We start from the raw sequence: 21,161 nt of genomic DNA on the forward strand, positions 1-21,161 counted from the left end.
CTGTCATAGATGTAAAATACGTCGTCGGAACATCCCATTGAAAGAACGTTTGCAGGTAAGGAAGTAACTTGTTCTTCTTGTAATGATGGTGATTTTTCCCTTTGCCTTATCTAACCAAAGATGTTTTGCTAAGAATATATTGTCTGGCCAATATTTGATTTATTTATGAAAGTGTTTGCTTTACCATCTGACTACCTTGCTCACCTCCTGAGAGGTGGGTCTAGTCTTCTCCGTCACCCTACCCTCGAAGAGCCTGCTATACTTGAATGAAACACTGAATCAAATTAGATGAATGATCATGGACCCTTGAAACATTGCAGAAGGAACAGTTGGCAAGCCAAATGTCGGGCTTGTCACCCTCCGCCACCTCCTGGTATTCTCGCACAAACAGAAGCCGCACAAGAGTTTCCTGAGGAGATCTTCTGCGGAAGGGGATTCCCCGGGACAATCTGTTTGCTTGCAGCAAGTTACAGCATTGCAGTCTAGTTTGCTTCATGGAGTTTCCCCTGGAGGGATTGTTTGGAGAGGTACTTGTGAGCCTCTGGCTTTTCGAGCTAGTTTACGATTTTCTTTCAATCCCGCTGATGCCACTGGTTATAAGGAAACTGAAATGATGTATTCCTCTGGAGGAAAGATCTTTTTTCACAGGCTTGCAGCAGAATAGTTAACCCCAGTGTCAGGCACGTGGACCTTGATAACAGGCTATTGTGCGGATGAGGTACGGTGAGTGAGTGGAATTTGTCTGAGCAACTTTGATGATTTCCGCCAATCAATGAAGTGCATTTTTGCCTGTTGATGGGACAAGTTTTCAAGTTGGTGCCACGATTAAGACATTAACCTTTTGTTGGGTCCTATTGCATCAGTGTTGGAATTTTGTTTCCTCGGGGCAAATCGATCCTGAACGTTGGTATATTTAAAGGTCATCTGTCAACTCTATTTTCAGAGGGACTCCTGAGGAGGGATCTTATTTTTCAATTATTTCTGTGGTCCCATTTTTGAAAGGCTTGGTGATATATTTCTCACCACTACTGTTTGTGCTACAATTTGAGGCTCAATATGTTCCTTACATAACTGCTCTCTTTGAGCCTCTTCATTTGTCTCCTTTAAGGATGCTCATCTTGACAGTTTAATTTTTTGTTGCAAAAACTGGGGATAAATTCTCTTTGAACTTCACATTCTCTATTGCAGCCCCATTCCCACTATTTTCAGGTTAAGGCCATCGTTCTTGCAAAACGTAGTCTCTGAATTTCATGTGCAGCCAAAGATTCTTCAGCCTGTCTTTTTCCCCTGCTGCATCTGTTCAAGATGGAAAAGCAGTTTCATAGACTGGACCATAAGAATGAGTTTTATCTGCTCTTCTGTCCAGCCATTTGGGGATCTGTTTGGCCCTGCTCTTCAAAAATATGTTCTTGGGGAAGCTTGGTAAATACAGTAGGATCCATACTCCGCCCAGCCAGTCAAAAGGAAAACTGACATTTGCCATCACATCATCATAGCCGAAAAGGTTTGCTTGGTAACTCCCAAGCCCAATCATTGGTAGTCGCAGCAGCAATGCTTTAGAGAAAGCAGCCCTCCACTTCTTATATCTTTGTGGTGCCTACCCAGGCAAGCGGGACTGCTGTCTTCTGTTGTCAGCAAGATCTACCAGACCACAACGCTGCACCTAGGCAAGCCCAGGCGCGCATTTTGCTTGTGGCTTGAAATCTTAAGCTTTAGAAGCAGCTTCCTGAATTTGAAGCCGATTTGCTTGAAGGCAGGAAAATAATATTCAGGTCAGGCCAGAGAGTAAACGAGTACTGCGTCGGCTTTGCAACATGTCGGCCCTACTACCAGCAGTAGGAACATGGTGGATTATGGTGATGAAATTCAACAGACGTCAAGGACAAGATGCTGGATCTCGCTTTCAATTGCATAGACCAGTTATCCAATCCACAGACGAGAATCTTCTGATAACTTCTATAAGACTACAAATTCATTGGGTCATGTTGATGAAGCAGTCAGTTAAAACTTTTCGGGGATCAATTGGGATCAGACTGTAGTCAATCATGGTAAACGTTTTGTGCTTCCACAACAAGATGCACCGTTAACCAGATTGTTCCCTCGAGTTTGTTGCCCAGAATACTGTACACTGTCAACCAATTCTTCGGATTCCCATCATTTGGATCAGATCTCAAGTCAAAACAGTGACATTTTGATCCGTTACCTCATACTCCAGTGGAAGGTTTTGTAGCCCTACATTTCGGTGTGTGCTGAGACCCCTTAGGGCTGCTACATTATGTTGGTTGTTTCACTACAAACCCCTCACCAACCCCCAATACTGCACTCCCATGTCCCCTTGGTTCAGATTTGCTGTCTCATTATCAAGACCGAATTAGACCATTTTCTTTCAACTCATCCCACTGCCAGAAAGAGGTGGTGGACAGACTTAATTTCAAAGTTTTTTGCAGTGCAGAAGAAGCATGTGAGTCTGTGCACCATTATGAACCTTTCCACCCTGAACCTTTCTTCGCCACTAATGTTAAATATGAGATATCCTGCCCAGATTTGGTTCTGCCTCTGCCAGCGGTACTGAATCTGTGAAGCCGATCTGAACAATGCCACGTTCGGATATCGCAGTAACATCACTTGATTCTGACTCTCAGATAGGCAGTTTCAGTACAGGGTTTGAACCTTGAGTTCAACTTGGCAACACATGTTTTTGCCAAGGCGATGGCACCAATCCATGTCTACCCTATTTAGACGACTCGCTGGATGTTCTTTGCCAATTGGGTTCAATTGTATATCGGAAGAAATCCTGTAGGTTGCTTCTAAATTACTGCTATTCTGTAATAGTGTTGGATAAACCTCATCAAACTAAGTCTTTCAGGTGACTAATCCCATGGCACTGAGGACTATGAACAAGGACAATACAAGAGGAAGGAGGATGAATGTAGAAGGCAAAGTATGCCGTGAACTGCAGTGCAGACCAGGATGGCAACTGCAAGATTGCTGTGGGTCGAGGTTTAATACAGGGACAACCTCCTGGACCATTGACGACTAGAGAAACAGGCCAACTGTGAGAAACTTCATCAATGGAGTTAGAAGGAAGAACTAGCTGTTGTGTATTCATGCAGCCAACAGGGAGAAGCTGAGCAAGAGAGCAAGTGGAAGACAGCGAGATGGAGCAGGGGGGATCCGAAGCGAAGGTCGAGTGAGAGGACCAACCCAGGACAAGAGCAGGGAAAACAGTAAAATATGCAGAAATCAGGAAATTAGGTTGAAAACACACTCCCAGTGCTGAAGAAAGGCTGTAAATCTCGAACACGAATTAAGAGTGGAATCTGTAGCTTGTAACCGACACTGAGAAAACTTTAAAGATTTAAAGTAAAGGTGACCAAGGTGACAGTGACCCCTTCTGGAGGAGTGGGCAACATGCATTGATAGCTTGAAGAGAAGTTGTGCAAGTTAAAAGGCCATGTAAAATAAAACTGTAGAGGAGGAATACAAGCATCGATACACTGAAGAAAAGTGTTTTAAGTTGAAAATCCACCTTAAGCAGAAGATGACAGAGGAATCCCACAGTGAATGCAAAGGATTCAGAATAGGAAAATCTGGCATGCTGGGACCAACCTACAAAGACATTGAGAATACAGTTTTACGAGTTGAAGTGACAGAAAACTGCAGAGACCTCTTGCATGTTGACCATTTGACAGCCTTACGTTAATTAACGCCATTTAAACAGCATTTAAGCTTATACCTATTTTCAAGACCGTAATTGTTGTACTGCACGGTTTCTAGGACATAGACAGGGTTTGTGTTTTTCTGTGCAGACAGGACTTGGAACTTGGGACTTTTAGAAAGCAACACTTATTTTCTTTACAGTCAGCAATAGTATGGTGGTTTTGACTATTGTTGGGACTCGTAATCTCCTGTGTGCTTACTGTCCCCTTGTGCATGTTAGGATGCAGAGCGTAGATCTATATTTGGCAAACAAATAGAATCAGACATCAAACCCCCAGAAAATGTGTGGTTCCATTCCGGAGTCAAACCGAACATCATATTGTGTGAGAGGAGGCTAACATAAATATAGGGTCTTGATTGCAGGATCCTCTAACTCCGACCATGACTGCTTCTTCCATGTTTTTTTGAGTAGTCGCTTTTGAAAATATTAAAATCTAGAATGTGTAGTCTGTTCATGACTACAAACACATCTGAGAGCTGTAGCTGAAGGCTATCATTTTAGCTTTCAAATCATTCCTTCCAGCATTGTCAGAGCAGAGATCCCACTTTTTGAAGGCTAAATAATAGCCATGTCCTACAGGCCATATAATAGCCATGTCCTGCATAGAAGCATGATTTCTCTTCCCTCCCTTGCCCCCACAACCCCCATTCACTGTGTGATCTGACAATAGATTTTTGAGTGGGATATCTGCTATGGTATTTCCATTAAAACTATATGCCTAGCAGGAATGCAGAATTTTTAATTAGTAACATATCAGAATTGGGAGCTAATCCAGGTGTGGTGAACAAGCCTTTTTAGGAGTGCGGCTTCTGCCCCCTCCCCCTTCCCATACACCCACCCAGGGACCTTTTAGCTTCCCATTGGAACATAAATGCCCTGAAACTGCATCCCAGATGGGGCAGGATCCGTCATCTTTTGGGGGTTGTGCTATCCGCTCTAACAACCTGATAGTTTATACCTTTCCCCCCTCTCTCTGATTAAGATGGTCCTCTTGAAGTTCAGGTTGTTCTGCATTTCTACTGACTCTGCACTTGCCAGCGAGCTCTTCTCGGATCTGATCAGTGTCTCCCTGTCCACCAAAATCTCTTGCGGGTCTAGGAGTATCTTCTGACAAAAGTGAGTTGGGTTTGCCATACCTCCCCTCAATCAATGTGCTTGGCAGCATGGTTCCTGTGATCTTTACTCTGCTCATTTGGTACCCTCTCAGGAAATATTGACATCATTCAGCAAGAAAGACTTCTAGTCAAACCCAATACCACAGCAAGTGGCTACATGTAAATGCCATTAACCAAGTTGTGTGTTCACTTTATAATGTCCCTTTTAGTTTTCATTTAATTAGTTCTGGAGTGCAGAAGGAGTCCTGTAGAACTTTCTTAGGAGCCATAGGGGCTTACAGAAATTAGTATTCCATGTGTTTTGCTCTTATCCTATGGTTAAGAAACATTTGGGACCCTTGCACATTTATCATCCAGTTAGGAAGCTTCACCCTAGTTTGGGATCGGAATATAGCTCTAGCAGCCTTAGCCCGCAAGTAGTTTGCGTCAGTGGTGAATCATCTAATGTTCTTTAAATCTATCTTCCTGGTAGCCCTTACATCAGCCCGATGGAACAGCAAGTTAGTCTGTTTCCATTGACAAACCCTTCATTTTTTCATAGGTCCAAATTGGTCCTGCAGATGCATCCTTCTTGTCTACTGTAGGTCTTACACACTTAAAGTTTGCCACCCCCTTTTTTATTTTTAGCAAATTCTTCTGTGTATGCAGAGAGGGCTCTGCATTGTCTAGACATGCAAAGGGCACTCATTTTATCTGCCAAGAACTAAGGTGTTTTCGATTTGTATTACTAAAGGTGTAAATGGACACAGACACCAGGCACCTAAAGAATCCATTGCCATTGGGTGACCCTATGTATATTGGAGGCCTACAAGCGGCAAAATATATTTGTGCTGGATGGTCTTCATACCCATGGTGTGAAAACAAAAGCAGGTTCTGTAGGCTTTCAAAGACCAGTTCCCTTAGATTTCATCTTTAAAGCCACCCCATGGTACACTACTTTGTACTTCTGCTCAGACTATTCAAGGGACGCCAGTTCAAGACAGAAATGTCAGTTTGCTCAAGCTATCCTAAATAACTGTTTTCAATAGTATATAGTCAACCTCATTTGGTCTGTATCTGCTTGGGTAATCTCCCGATGGTATAGAGGAAAAAGGGACTGATGTAGGAGTATGTAATAGTTATGCAGTGTAGTGCCCATGTCCCAGCTAATCATTTTGTTCTGTTAGTGTTCTGTTAAATAGGCTCTGTTCCTGTCTTCTGAGGGCAGACATGCCATTAGAATGGTGGAGTGCAGTAGCCGCACTACAGTGAGTAACTTTAAAAATGGATGCAGTGAAACTGCCTTTCTTGGGATGGCCAAAGGAGATACCATGGACTGCAGGCTGACATGTAAAAAGTATAACTTAAAAACTTAATAGTCTCTTATGCTGTTTCAGATCTTCCACACTTTTCTAACACTTTTCTAATATGGCATTTGTAGCCCAAACCTCCTTCGATGGACTGGACTTCCATCATTTTAACTCAAGCCGTTGGATAACCAATTATCTAGCATTCACTACGGTGCGAGACATCAATTACATCTGTCTCACACTGGATGAAGGACACCCAGTAGATAATATGCTGTTTGTGACACAGGACCAACGTCAGCGCATTTGTCTCTCGTTAACTTTCTATACATTCACGAATGCCATTTGTAGTCAGCTATGCGGTTGGAATATTCTTTGACAAAATCATATAGTTTTCTTTGGAAACACTTTAGAATATTTAAAATCTGTTTTTAAATGCATTTGGTTCTCTACTAGTAGGCACTCCAGCATCGCTCTTCCTGATTCTAATCCCTCTCCCTACTTGCCCCTCGTCATTGGCACCAACCTTTTGCACTTAAAAACTAGGAGAAAGATGCACCCTTACCAAAGTGATCTCTCCCTGGGCCCTCCCTTATTCCTACTCAGGTACTACCCCCATTTCCCTGCAAGTTTTCATCTTGTCTTTTGTCAGTTTTGCTGTTGTATTGTGCCTGGTCAATGCTTCCCCAACCTTCTCATTTTGCTATCTAAGGCGGCCGGAAGCAGGACTTACCTGATTGATGTATGATTGATGAATGTACTTTATGTATGTGCTCCTGTTTGAAGTTCAATGCCTTCCAAACTAACGCCTACAATATACAAACACAATAGGCCACCCCCTCACTAACCTTAGAGACTCTACATCTTCTGCAATTGACAGAAGAACCTTTGCTGAGAGTAATACAAATGTTGGATGTATTATCTCTCTGTGTGTGCTTTGTTGTTGACTGTCATCACCATTGGGATATAAGATGGCGAGTCTGCTATTCACATAGCCCTACGTTTGCTCCAGATCCTTAGCCTCATAGGTTTAAATATATTTTGCTAATCCCTAATCTGAGGTGTTCTACATTACCCACAGCTTTTTGAACGATGTGCTAGTTTACAATGCTCCCTCACACCGCTCTCCTGAACCCAGCATCTGACAAGACTGGACTTAATTTCACCACAACTGCGGCATTCCCCTTTGCTGAACCCTTACCATACGGATCTCAGGATCTCTGAATCCATCTGCTGCACCTGTGGCTGTGTCCCTTTTCTATGGAGTCTTCCTCATAGCCTTCAAATTCTCTGGGTTTTGCACCATGCATGTTAACTGTTGGATGGTTCCCCTTACTTCAGGGACTCTTTGCTTTGTAAATTCCAGTTGTTGGTCGAATTAGCCATACCTAAATGGCTCTTTGCTCTGGATGGTTAACCTTGCTTTTTGCGCTGTTCACTGGAGTTCACTTTTTTTTTCCAAGTGCATTTTCTAGATCTCCTTTAATGAAAGGTTATAATATTGCATGCATTACAATCGAAAGTGGTCCTGCATAACGTTTTTGGCCTTGCCAGTCCCTACCTTTTATATACATTTTTCTGCGCCTTTCTGTTGGCTCTCAACATTTCCCTTTGTTCTTTCTCTTTTTAAGGACTACCCAAAGAACAGGCACCCGGGATGGAGTAGGGGCTCAGTGGCGTACCATGCAGGTGAGTAAGACTACCCCTGTCAGGATTCTCCCAAGCTTCAAGCAGTCCTCTGTACATCTTGTAGGGGGGCTCGGCCAAACGTTCTTGTCTGTGATTAAAAATGTTAAATTCCGAAAAGATAGAATTTAAGTTCTCTAAAGCGATCATCAACCTTCCCTCGTATTCCTTTATCAATAAGCATTCATATAGATCCTGACACACAGGCATGTGTGACTAGTCAATATTCACTTGGAGTGAACTGACCGGAAGTGACATCACAAGTTTCCTCTTCAAGGGTCACCAAATGATTGTGACAATAGGTTTATGGTGCGTGTGATCAGAGGTTGGCCCGCTAATGGTGCATCAGAACACTGGTTCAGAACATTAATCTGAGAGGCTGTTCCAGGTAAAAAAATAAAGTGTGCTTCCTAAATGATGTAAACTGGCGGTGCCCGTGCTATGCTACTTTTCCATGTGATGATACAGAGTAGTGCCACCTGCAGGCTTAGTCTGTGTTCTACAGTGCTTTTATTTTTAGGCTTAGAATTTGAGGACTATGTTTATGAATAATGCTATGTGCTATGTTATTCTGCAGGCTACGTAGTACTCTTCACTTGGTGATTCAAGCCTAACCTTTTGCCTTTTTTTATGCTGAGGCCTGATGTGTTTCTCCCAATGCAAAGGAGTGCCATTAAGCGAGAAAGCTCCCGCAGAAAGAATGGGCATAGTGTCGGGTAATCAGACACTGTACCCAGCCACAACCCTGCTCTGTAAAGTAATAATAATAATTATTTTTTTATATAGCACTTTAATCACAAGCGCTTTACATAGGACATATTTACATACATTACTATTTTTAGCCCATCGAAATTGGTACTACTTTAACGACGTCGGAAGGATGAAAGTATGCTACTTGCAGATTAAACAAAGATCACAGCAACAGACGTTTAACCCGCTGATAAAGTGCCACGTTCATTAGAATATTATAGCAAAGAGTAATGGTCTATCCTCCACCGGAAGCTATCCTAGTATGGCTCGCAATGGGGAGATACTTGATCATATTGCCATTTTGTTTCCCCCATGTTTCATTCTGTACACTGCCAAGGCTCAGCATTACCAGTTCTCTTGAGTACTCTTCATAAGGGAACTCATTATGAATACCTGGTTTTAAAGCCCCCATAAGTCACAAACTATTGAACACATCTCAAGGTCATCACGCATCCATAACTAAGTTTTAAATAATCTCAAAACGCACTGCACTGCTAACTGGCAATATAATTGAATTGTGCAATATGGATAGTTCTTGATTCTTTTCATAAATTATTTTTGATCTCAACCCATACTACTAAACATGCGTCCCAGCAATTACTATCACATACCCTTATGTTATCTTTCCATTTTTTTGTCACCACTGTCTCTCTATTTTGTAGTTCTCTGACTTTTCCCCTCTTTGCCATTTCCTGCTTTTCTTTTCCCCGTTTCATTTGTATCCCACAGACTCTGGTATGATTTACACTCTGGATGGGGGGGCGGTCACAGTTCGTTCATATGTACGTTTCGTCTCTTTAATACCACTACCGTGCTGATGTGCACAGTATTAATGCCATTTAACATAACTACCACATGCCTGCGGGAGATACACTGGCTAAGATTTTTTATTTTTTGTTTTTAAATGACAAATCGCTTTTCGCCGAAAATAAAATCTTCCTTCCATCAGGTTTTAGTGGACATTAGCCACTGGCATTTTTCTGACCGTCCTTCCAAAACATAATTAATTTAGCCCATCTACATACATTAGACCGAACCCAGCAATTTTAAAAACACTTCTCGACCTGCTACCAATGGGCTCAGTCCAGCCCAAACTGCTAGACCATGAACCTTCTGCTTGGGAACACAGCAACCACAGACTTGTTGCTGCCTGTTGACCTAATAATTGAGGTGCATCTTGATTTCCTGCATGTAGCAAGCAAGGAGCTCTGGTCTGGGTGCACTCTCTCCTTTAAGGAGCCAAACTAAACCAAAACGCTTTATATCAATCAGAACCACCTCCTCAGTCTTAATCCTTGCAACAATGTCAGAGTCCATCCCAAACTGGTGAACTACAAGACTGAAACACGGCTGGGCATGCTTGATGCCTTGCAAACGGGGAAGTGGCGTAGCAATTAAATAGCAGTTCGGATTGAACTACTCCTTTTGGTGACAGGACCAAAACTGATTTCCATATGACTGATTGTGACTGCTAAGCCTCTGTAATGATGTATATGAGCTAAAAATGGCATGGAAGTCTACCCAGAGCAATGGTAGTGGTTGTGATTAGTTCAAAGCCTTGCACCCATCCCTTTTTGCTTTAACTTAGTTTCTTTCCCCCACCAGAATTATAGATCTCATGTAACAGCCCTTTTATTTTGAACCTATTCTTAAGGGGAAGCTCAAACGAGATCATTTGAATATAATGTGTAAGGCAACGCCAGTTGGTTGATGTATCTGCTGCAGAGATGTCACAGTCACTATTTTATGGCTTTTTGTATCCGCTGTAGCAGATTCTGGGCTCACTATTTGCGCCGGTACCATATGCTGCGATCCCTCTCCACTCCTTCCTCACTCCTTTCTTTCACAATTGAGGGAGGTTCTTCATGGCCCTACTTCGCTGCCAATCCCCGCCCTCTGCTTACCTTTTCTCTCCTCCATTGCAGCTTCCGCAGCCATGTCCTTCGATCTGCCATTTTGGGCCAAATCCATTCTCCTGCATTCACTGGGGTTGCCCAACTTCTCCACTAAGTTTGTGGGGGCGTCTTCCTTCACATTCACTGTTTTATTTCCCTCTGTTTTAGCACAGAGGACACCCCCTCACCTTCAATGATGATCCTTCCCGCTCAGTGCCCCTCCTCCTCCACTCCCCAACAGAGGGCTGTTTTGTTCCACCCAGCTCCCGTTGTATCCAATGGGAGATGAGAAAACAAGGTTTGCAGAGTAATAACAGTGAAAAGATGACTTGGTCTTGATTCGCCTACCTTACAGAAATGTTGAAAGCTATGTTTTTACTCCACCTCCACTCACAATCATGCATCCTTTCAAACATTTGGTGGCCACCCAATCGTTGGGGGTTGGCAAATTAAATCTAACCCAGGCAAACACACAGCTTTGAATCCAGACATCCGATTCATATATTTACCAGATCTGGTTTTGGTTGCCATTGCCACAGGCTTCATGCATGTCCACTTCCACTTTCTTTCATGCACGGGTAATCAAGTTTAGATGTGGAACTTCTTCAGAGTTTCTACTGCAAGAGTACCAACGAGGAGCTCTGTGTAAGGGAGGTGGTATATGCCCTAATTTCTGTCATGTCAACTTGCCACATCTTCCTACTGCCACCATCTTCCAGGAACTGCACAGCTAACCTGGCCAGGATTTTGACCTAGGGAAAAACAAAGTACCTTTTGGACACCTCACCTTAAGTGTACTAAGGTCTCACGGATAGCACCGTACAAAGAGTTCCATCCTGAGTGAAGCTTAGATGGGGAATCACTAGGTGAAAAAATGGGTGAATTATCCATAATTGGCAAAAAAACGGTAATGATTCTCATACCAGAGCCACACGTTGTGACTATTTAAGCTAACCAAGTTGATAGATGCAAGCCTGAATTATCAGAGTCTTGTGTGCAAGTATATTTCTTGGTAGTTCGTTCGGTGACACTTAGGTCTTTCTGTATCCATAGGGGTGAGCCCTTTAAGTTGCCAGCACTGGGCTCCTGTGAGAGTGAATGGCATGGGACGAGGTTGCAGGGTATGTAATAGGGGTCGATGCTGTTTGGAATTCTCAAATCACCTGTGTTGGTTGGTTGGTGTACGTCTACAGTGTGCTTTGGGGCTCGTTGATGGAGTTTAAGGTGGCACGAGATTGAAAAAGAAAAATGAGTAGGTTAGGGGATATAATTCTGGAGGGTCTTGTAGTAGCCCCGTGGTTGTTAGGTATTTCCCTTGTTAGGAGTTTTTTATGGGAAGTCTCACAGTGAGAGGTGCAAGAAAACCAAATCATTACAGTGCACACAGTGTCTCCGCCAAGTTAGTCAAAACTCTAACGGTGGTAAATGTGGTAGCGCAGTCTGGCTTCACTCTTAGGTGGCAAGAATGCTGGTACCACGGTACAGTTAGTCTCACACAAGCACACATCAAAATAATACACTGAAAAAGATACGCTCTTTATTATGACTTCTCCCACCTGTCTGCTATCCCTCTGATGTTTCACTCCTCCTACGTCTCTCCCCCCACACCCTTTGATGTTGTTCTTCCCTCTACACTTACTGCTCCCACCGCCACACTACTGCTCCCTCCTCCAAACCACTAGTCCCTCCTCGTTGCTACCACTCTCTCCTCCAAATCACTACTCCCTCTCCCAACGCTACTTACACACTCCTTTCACTCAGTAACTTTTGCTTCACTATCACTCCTTACACTACCTTGCCTGTCTACTTGCAGCACAACCACACACACTCACTGTAGAACCACTTTCATTCCTTAGCCAATACATCACCCGCTACACAATTCATCTCCACATTACGCCTCTCCTTCCTCCAGCTGGCCTTTTGGTCCTCTTTACCCTCTGACCTTACTTGAAAAAACCCACACTTCCTGTTTCCTCCTTATATCTCTACCTGTCTGCCAGGACTGGATCTCTCTCCTTTGCCAATCTGGCCCTGTGTTCCCCACTTGGGTGTGTGGGTGCAGCAAAAAGCCAATGTTCGTGTTCCAGGACCCCGTTCTGTGGGGTCTCCTGGTAAATCTCTTAAGGGAGGGTGGGTCCTTCTCTCATTTCAATCTCCAGTAGTCTAGGGGGCCTTTGGGTGGCGGAGTACGCTTGTCTCCGTTGTTCTGGGGGAAAAAGATAAATAAAAGATGTTTTAGATGTTTTGGAAAGTTTGTCCATATAAACTCTTGAGGAGTTTTTTCCACAGCTATCTGACGAAATATCTGGAAAACCTATCTGTTAAGACAGAATTTTGTTTTGGAGATTCTGTAGGGCCTTTCTAGGGTCCCTATAACTTTTTGCTTTTTCCCTCTTTTTATTTTTGAATCAGCAAAACTGTTTGTCCCAAGTCCTGCTCACCTATTTCTGGCGGTCAGACGGCTTCTACTGAAATCCCCCTGCCATTGCTACCCCTTTTCACTCGTTAAGAGAATATGGTCCTGGGTAACCCATAAGGCTAACAGAGAAGTAAGTGGGCACCACTGTTGAGTAATATTCTTTAATCCAAAGTCAATATGTACTGTTATGCTCAAAGCAATTCAAAAGGAGCTGGCTGTGACAAGTCTGGAGACACCCTGACTACAAAACGCAACAAAAGCAGGAGATTGAGTAAAAATAATAGGTCACACAGCCACTCTCAAAAAATGACCCAGAGGTGGGCGTCGAATTATAAAGTTCAAAGGTTTTCTTATATCCACAGGTATTAAAATGCTAAAAAAAAAAATGCTAAAAAAAATTAATGCAGTAAGTCATCTGTTGGTTTTTTCAAATTTTAGTTTATCCAAAATATAAATAAAGCTGTCACTAATGTTTTCTTAGTGAGAGGAGAGTAGCCGCAACACATATGTACAATAGACTAGGGCCAATGCATTTCGGAAAGATTTCCTTTTTCAGGGCCAGTCTGCACAGTTACACAAAATGCAACAATAATATTATCGCCATTACATATAAATAAAAATGATTTCAACATACCAATCAATGGAAAGTCCCATGTTGTAGGTGAAATATAGAAAAAAGGGGATACATTAACAATAATGATTGGAATGAAATACACAAAAACAAAATGAATGGTTATGTGAGGAAGAAATGTTACCTTAATAGTGTTGGAAGTGTAAGAACATACACTGTAAAGTCAAAGGAGAACTGGGCGGAACGTTGTAGCGTGCATACAGCCGCCAAGGTATTAAAGAGATCGCGTTATCTGGGAGAAAGATATGGATCCCGGTAAGTTGGGTTATGAGGCTATGGATAAGTACAGAATTGAGCAGGACGCGATCGCGTTGCCTACCTCCGTGTACACCGACCGCCTTACTCAGTGTTTCGCTCTTCCAAACCGGCAACTGCACGCTGAAGGATTCCCCTGTTCCGTGTACACGGAGGTAAGCAACACGATCGCGTCCTGCTCAATTCTGTACTTATCCATAGCCTCATAACCCAACTTACCGGGATCCATATCTTTCTCCTAGATAACGCGATCTCTTTAATACCTTGGCGGCTGTATGCACGCTACAACGATGCGCCCAGTTCCCCTTTGACTTTACAGTGTATGTTCTTACACTTGCAACATTAAGTAACTATTAAGGTAACATGTCTTCCTCACATAACCATTCATTTTGTTTTTGTGTATTTCATTCCAGTCATTATTGTTCATTTATCCCCTTTTTTCTATATTTCACCTACACCATGGGACTTTCCATTGATTGGTATGTTGAAATCATTTTTATTTATATGTAATGGCGATAATATTATTGTTGCATTTTGTGTAACTGTGCAGACTGGCCCTGAAGAAGGAAATCTTTCCGAAATGCATTGGCCCTAGTCTATTGTACATATGTGTTGCAGCTACTCTCCTCTCACTAAGAAAACATTAGTGACAGCTTTATTTATATTTTGGATAAACTAAAATTTGAAAAAACCAACAGATGACTTACTGCATTCATTTTTTTTAGCATTTTTTTGGAGCATTTTAATACCTGTGGATATAAGAAAACCTTTGAACTTCATAATTTGACGCCCACCTCTGGGTCATTTTTTGAGAGTGGCTGTGTGACCTAGTATTTTTACTCAGTCTCCTGCTTTTGTAACCCATAAGGCTCCCAGGCCCAGGGGTTCTTCGCAAGCCTCCCATTCTGTCCCCTTTTGTCATAATATCACCTTAAATTGTCTTGCAGTCGTAGGCTAGTGCCAGCCATTATTTAGTTCTGTCTTCAGCAGGGCAGCAAGCTAATTTACTGCATTGGTAGCCCTATGTACCTTTTTTGGTAACCGTTGGGGTACTAGTTTATTGTTTACATCTTCCATTTTGTTTTAGGTCTGTCTGCCATTTTGTTTTAGCCGCTCCCTTTGTTTCATTGGACCCTCGAGGCAGACCTAAAATGACCGTTCTGCCCACATGGGCTCCCTGTGTGCAGCCTCCATCTGGTATAAACCAGTCTCTCTCCCTTGGTTGGCCATATCGCATCCTGTGAGGGTGATTCGGTTTGAGTGACAGATTAAAGGGAGTGACAGATTAAAGGGCCACCCAAGTGGTCTGGCTTCCTAACCCTTTAATTTTTATGCTGGTTTAGTCCAGCCCCTTTGAGTGGTGGTATTGAAGTGGAAACTGCGCTCAGTTCTGTACTTGAATTATCAGAAGGTTGCTTCCCTACTGGTGGATTGCCTGCTGTTTTCACCGCTGTATCTGCATTTTATGACACTGGCTGGATGCTCTGCCCTTGGTTTATCTGAGGTTATGGCTTTTGGCTCCAGGTCGGCTTACCTGGGCTGCTTATAGCCTCCTGCTGCTGCACTTGTGTTCTTGGTCTGGCCCATGTGGGGTCCGGCTTCAGGCCGTTTTACTGCTGCTTCTCAACATTTACTGCCAAGTGTGTCTGCCTTGGTCCCGGTCTCTGCTGTCGTGTGGAAGAGTGTTGATGCTTCAACACCACTCCTCATCTGCTCTTCCTGTCCTATTTGAGTCACCCCAACCCAAGACTACTTTGAGGGACTGTCTTCTGCAGGTGGGTAACTGTGCTTTGTCTTCGAGCTGCCAGAACCTGCTTTTCCGGGTTCCCTTGCCATGCTGGAGTCTTCCTCAATGCTGCTTTTGCTTCTGGCTTGATGGATTCTTTTTTAGGAAAGCTATTTTTTCTTCTTTTCAGTCGTTGGAGTCGTCGTTGGCCCTGGGAAGTCGCATCCTGTAAACCACACCTAAAAAGAAGTCTCATAATTATCAGGTTTTTAGCCGTCATCAAACAGACTTTCCGGGAGCAAACACCTTGAGTGTTTACCTCCGGGTTCCGGGGCCGGTGCGTTATTTGAGATTCCCATCCACTGGGGACTCTGTAGTCCATCGATAAGACTATTCGCAGGTGGGTTTCAACCTCATTTTCCTGTTGGTTTCCATTGGGGCTTCTGCTGTGTGCATCTTCTTCTGGGGCACCTTGTTCTTGAACCAACCTCTAGACCTATTCACTGTGGTCTCCTTTGGTCCTCCCTGGGTTTGATGCCAAGTCTACACTTGTGGGGTAGACCTGAAATCTACCTGCCTTTTCCTCATACACGCAGATTGTTGGGTAACTGGTGTCGGACCAACCTTTTATATAGGCCTGTACTACACAAGTAGTGACTGAGCAGCCAGGCTTATTTTAAGAGGGGTAATGTGAGCTGTACTAAGAAATTTGTAAATACAGGTATCCAAGTAAACACCTACACACTTAAAGATATAGTAGGAATATTTATTTTTCTGAGGCTTGTGGAATCTGCTTAGGTCCCATGCTATGCATAGGGCAACTGTGGGTAAGTACACTTAACCTTGTTAGTAATGCAATTCCAAAGAAACACTTGCACATACATGTATACTAAAATTTCTGAGGCTTGTTGATCTGCTTAGATCATATGTTATGCATAGGGCGACATCTAGTGGGAGCTGTGGAGTATTACAGTTGTTGTTTTCTAAACTCGAAAAGGGACGTCGACAGGGCGTGCCAGTAATACTATTCCTAGTGTGACGTCCACTGTACTCATGGTCCTTCATGCGTCGAGGTCCCTCAAATTGTTTTTTTCTGCCACTGTGGCGGACGCTTAATCGCAGAGTTCCTTTCGGGCTGACACCATTTATTATTGATACTTTAGAGTTACTCTTTCTATCTTTTCACTACACCGGCTTCGACAACATCTTCGGCGGTGGAAAGGACAAACATCGAACAAAATCCTTGATTTGACGGGCCACTTTTTCCTTGGAAGGCCACACAGGGCCTCGGCCCTAACAGTAGGGAGAGTGGGGGGTGGCATTAGAGAATGCATTTTACCCTTTACACACACTTTTCTCGCCTGGCTGCCATTTCTTTTAACTATGGAAAACACTCCACTTAAATTCTGCTCTAGTTGTAATAAGAAGTTCCCCATGGGTAGACAAGCACCAGGTGTGCAGTCTTTGTCTAGCACGGGACCACGAGGAGGGCCATTGTCGAGCCTGCAAGCTGTTCAAGTCAAAAACGCTCAGGGACCGAAAGGCAAAGCTCTGGGCCCATCACGCCATGCAGGCCGAAACGCCATGGATGTGGAGTGAGCCTCCAGCGATGGCAGCGTTGCAGTGTTTTCAGATGGCGAAGGTGACGGGGAACCGTTAGATTCCCAAGTGCTTGCCCCCGACCCCAATAGACAGGCCAGCGGCTCTGTTACGGGGGCAACACCAGGCGGCGGTAGCACTCACACTACTCCCCGCACTAAGCACATAGCCAAGGGCCAAGATTCGATGCCAACGTCGACCAAATGCCCACACTTGGCGTTGAGGGAATGGTCCACCAAATCTCTGTACTCTGGGCACTCGAGGTCCCGATCGCAACACGACAGGCCCCGAAAGACAAAAGACAATACAGATGTCGTGTCCAAACCCTCTGCCGAATGTCGAAAGACAAGGCTTCGGTCCACTCCACCGCCGAAATTCGACACTCCACGTTGAAAACGGCCAAAGGCACCAAAAGCTCAGGAATAGCCTGTTAGGTGCAAAAGCATGTCCCTGAGAGCCTCCTTAAGGCAAAGAGTTCAAAGAAACAATCCTCTAAGAGTCACTCTAACAAGGAGAAATCTAGCACCCCTCACATGGAAAGACACTCTGTTTCCCAAGAAAAAGAGACCTTAACAGAGGCCTTGAAAAACAAAGGCCAGCCTACACCTCCGGCCCAGTCAACACCTGAGGGACAGATTACACCTCAATACCTTGGATCCATTTCAAGTTCATCAACATGGGTCACTGAGGACATTGACAGGGTTATGAGAAGAATGACATTCATGGCTAACTTCTTTGAGAAGAACCCCCAAGCTATCCAAAATGTCCAAACCATGCCACCAACTACTGACACCTCGCCCTCCAAGCTCCCAAATAAAAGGCCACGTCCTGACACCCTTCCTATTTCACCTCAGGTAGACGCAGTCCATATTGATCTATATGATCTAAATACAGACACTGAGGACAATGATTCAATACAGGAAGAAGACCAGTATTATGATGATGAGGTAGAGGATGTATACAGCTTACTCATTCCAGTTAACCAGGACGCACCTGTGGCAGATTCACCAGTAGACAATCAACCATTGTATAATGATATGCTCATGAGGGCAGCTGAGCACTTTCAAATTCAGACCCAAGAAACTCAGCTAAATAAGGATTTTGTGGAAGATATTGGGGAACAGGAAAGCTGCCACCCTATTTATTCCAATCCTTCACTCCATCTCAAGAAGGATAACATCTTCTCTGGAGACCCCGAACCAACGCGGGCGGTCAACCCGCAAATTGAAAAACTCTTCCGTCCTGCACCCACAGACCCTATTTACATCAGGGGCCAACTAAAACCTGATTCTCTTGTGGTAACCACAACTCAAAAGAGGGCCAGAACACCTTTAGCCTCATCGGAAGCTCCCCCCGATAAGGAAAGTAAAAAACTGTACACTATGGGGAGAAAGGTGGCCACTTCACCAGCCTACTAGACAAGGATTGCGATTAACACAACACTACTGGCAAGCTACAACTGCCACAAGTGGGACGAGGTGGCAACACTAATAGCTTCAGCTCCAGAACCCCTCAAATCGCAACTGGCCCTAGTAGCAGCAGATGGCAACGCAGTATCCAGCTGCATCTTAAAAAACAACATAGATGCTGCAGACAATGCGGGCAGTATCATTGCCGAAGGTACCATCATTAAACGCCATGCATGGCTATGCCAGTCTGGTTCCAAACATGAAACAATGGCAACACTCCTCAACATGCCGGTAGAAACCAGCGTCTTGTTTGGGAAGGCCGTGGAGGATGCATTAAAATCTGCCAAGGAGTACAAAACTTTAAAATATCTGGGCCAACTAACATATAAGCTACCAGGCCAAAGAGGCGGAAGCAATTTTCGTTGAATTGTTGTGAAAGCTTACAAAGGGGTTCAAGTTATAGACTAAGTCAGGTCTCATCCTGGGGAAACAACCAACGACAAGCTTTGCAAGGTTTCCAGAGGGGCCCGCGTCGATCTTGCGGCTGGGGGAGGTCCTCCACTTCCAGAGGTGGAGCTACACCTCCAAAACAATGACCACCCGCTTCAGGTCCCCTTCCATGCCTCTCCATTAGGAGGGAGTATTACACACTTCACCCATGCATGGGCAGGAATCACCACAGACACGTGGGTGCTCTGTACCGTAGTGGTTGGTTATTGCGTGGAGCTAATCCAACGACCTTCTAACCATCCCCAGCGAGAAAGAACAACCACGAAGGAAGAACAACACATCCTTCTCGGGGAGGTCGCAGCGCTGCTACTCAAGGACGCCATAGAAATTGTCCTAGTGAACCAGGTAAACAAGGGTATTTATTCAACTTACATCCTTTTTTTAAAAAAATGTTTTATTTATTATTTTATTAACAACACTCCAAACATTACAAACAGTGAGGACATCCGTGTTACAGCTTCATAACATTACTTTACAAATTAAGCGTTTCGGTCCTCCCCCTCCCGCCCCTTTAACTCGAGCCCCTCCTTACATGTTATCGTCCTGCTTATCTTCAGGCATATCTGCTTCCATTATTCCTTCCGTGTCATTATCACTATGGTCGGCCTGGGAGGGTCCCACCATTGAGGCCACCAATTGTCTCCATGCTATTAGGGGTCCCATCCCCCCCCCTACTGACTGCTTCATACCAGGTAGCTGTTTCTGCTTCCTCCCACTTCATGAGGTCCGCCCACCAGAACTCAATTCTAGGACGTTGGGCTGCTTTTCAGCCCATTGCAATTCTCTGTTTAGCCAGGATGTAGGGCAGGTCTTTCAGCTTACTAATGTGCTTCAGGTTGCGTGGTCTGTTAAAACCCCCAAGCAAGCATGCCCAAGCTGACTCCACCTCCAGCGTAATCCCTTTTTCCGCTAAGCGTATCTTCACCTCTGTCCAAAACCTTCCCACCTCTGGGCAAGCCCAAAACATATGTAGCATCCCAGCTTTCTCCTCCCCGCATCGAGGGCATTTCTGTGCCACTGGGCCTCCAAACCTGGCGATTTTGCTGGGGGTCATGTATGCTCTGTGAGTGACATATTATTGAATCTGCTGAAGCCTCGCGTTTTGGGACACCTTATTGTGATATCTTTGGGCTCTGTCCCATTGCCCGTCCGACATGGGTTCTCCCACCTCCTCTTCCCAGTCTCGCCTCAGTTGCAGCAGCTCCTTTCCCACCATAGTCCCCAGTAGCTCATGTAGGTGAGATATTTCATGCCCACCCTCCGAGATATCATACATCGTCTCAATGGTTGCATCGGGTTGTTCCGCAAGCACTGCCTCAGGCCACCTTTCTCGCACCCGTTTAATGAATCTGGAGCAAGTAATGTGTTGACCTTTGTGCACCCCGGTGTCCTCCATTAGCCTCTGAAAGTCCACTGCCACCCCCTCCTGCCATATGTCGCCAACGGTAGCCAGGCCTATTGGTTCGCAGTATCTACGGACCCCTTTTATCATTTGGGAGTTCTCTCCGCATAGCACCACTAGTGGCACTTGCAAAGAGAACGGGACTGGGTTTCCCACAATTTGCCATGCTCTGCGCCACATTTCCCAACCAAGCACCAGCAGTCTCGCCATTCCTAGTACCTTTGGTTTAGGTAGCCACACTGTTCCTCTGAGAAAGAAGGGAGCAGGGTCCCTACACAACAGCCTGGCTTCAGCCGTTTCTTCTTCAGACAACCACCTAGCCACGTATTTCAGCTGTCCCGCCAAGTAATATAACTCAAAATTCGGCAGGTTTATATCCCCCCTGTCACACGAGTTTTGTAGTTTTCAGAGGGCCACCCTGTTCCTGGAATTGTGCCATATGAAACCCCTGCATAGGCTGTGGAGTTTAACAAAAAAAGCGTTTGGGGATCACGCATGGGATGTTTACGAAAAAGTGTAACAATCTGGGCAGGACCACCATCTTAATCAGAGCCGCTCTACCCATCATGGCCAGGGGCAATCTGGACCAAAATCCCATGCTATTCTTGATACCTTCAACTGCCTTTTCCGTATTGTGTTTGTGTTCCTCTCCCGTCGTGTGGTATATATCAGTACCTAAGTATCGGAACGTCTCGGTTCGCCAGGGTATTGGCAAGACCGGTAGGACACGTCTGTACCTCCCCAGGGGGAACATGCT

The 21,161-nt window shown here is 44.5% G+C and overlaps 1 protein-coding gene across 2 annotated transcripts in view; it reads left to right on the top strand.

Moving 5' to 3' along the window:
- Positions 1 to 21,161, top strand: part of SPRYD3 (SPRY domain containing 3) — a 450,311-nt gene that overhangs the window by 248,500 nt on the left and 180,650 nt on the right. For both annotated transcript variants that reach the window (XM_069653343.1, XM_069653344.1), the window contains exon 8: positions 7,754 to 7,811. In XM_069653343.1, the coding sequence (XP_069509444.1) occupies positions 7,754 to 7,811 (58 nt within the window). The remainder of the gene's footprint in view (positions 1 to 7,753; positions 7,812 to 21,161) is intronic.

Source organism: Ambystoma mexicanum, chromosome 3q (genome assembly GCF_040938575.1).
Source record: "Ambystoma mexicanum isolate Mex_15411 chromosome 3q, UKY_AmexF1_1, whole genome shotgun sequence".
Classification (NCBI taxonomy): Eukaryota; Metazoa; Chordata; class Amphibia; order Caudata; family Ambystomatidae; genus Ambystoma; species Ambystoma mexicanum.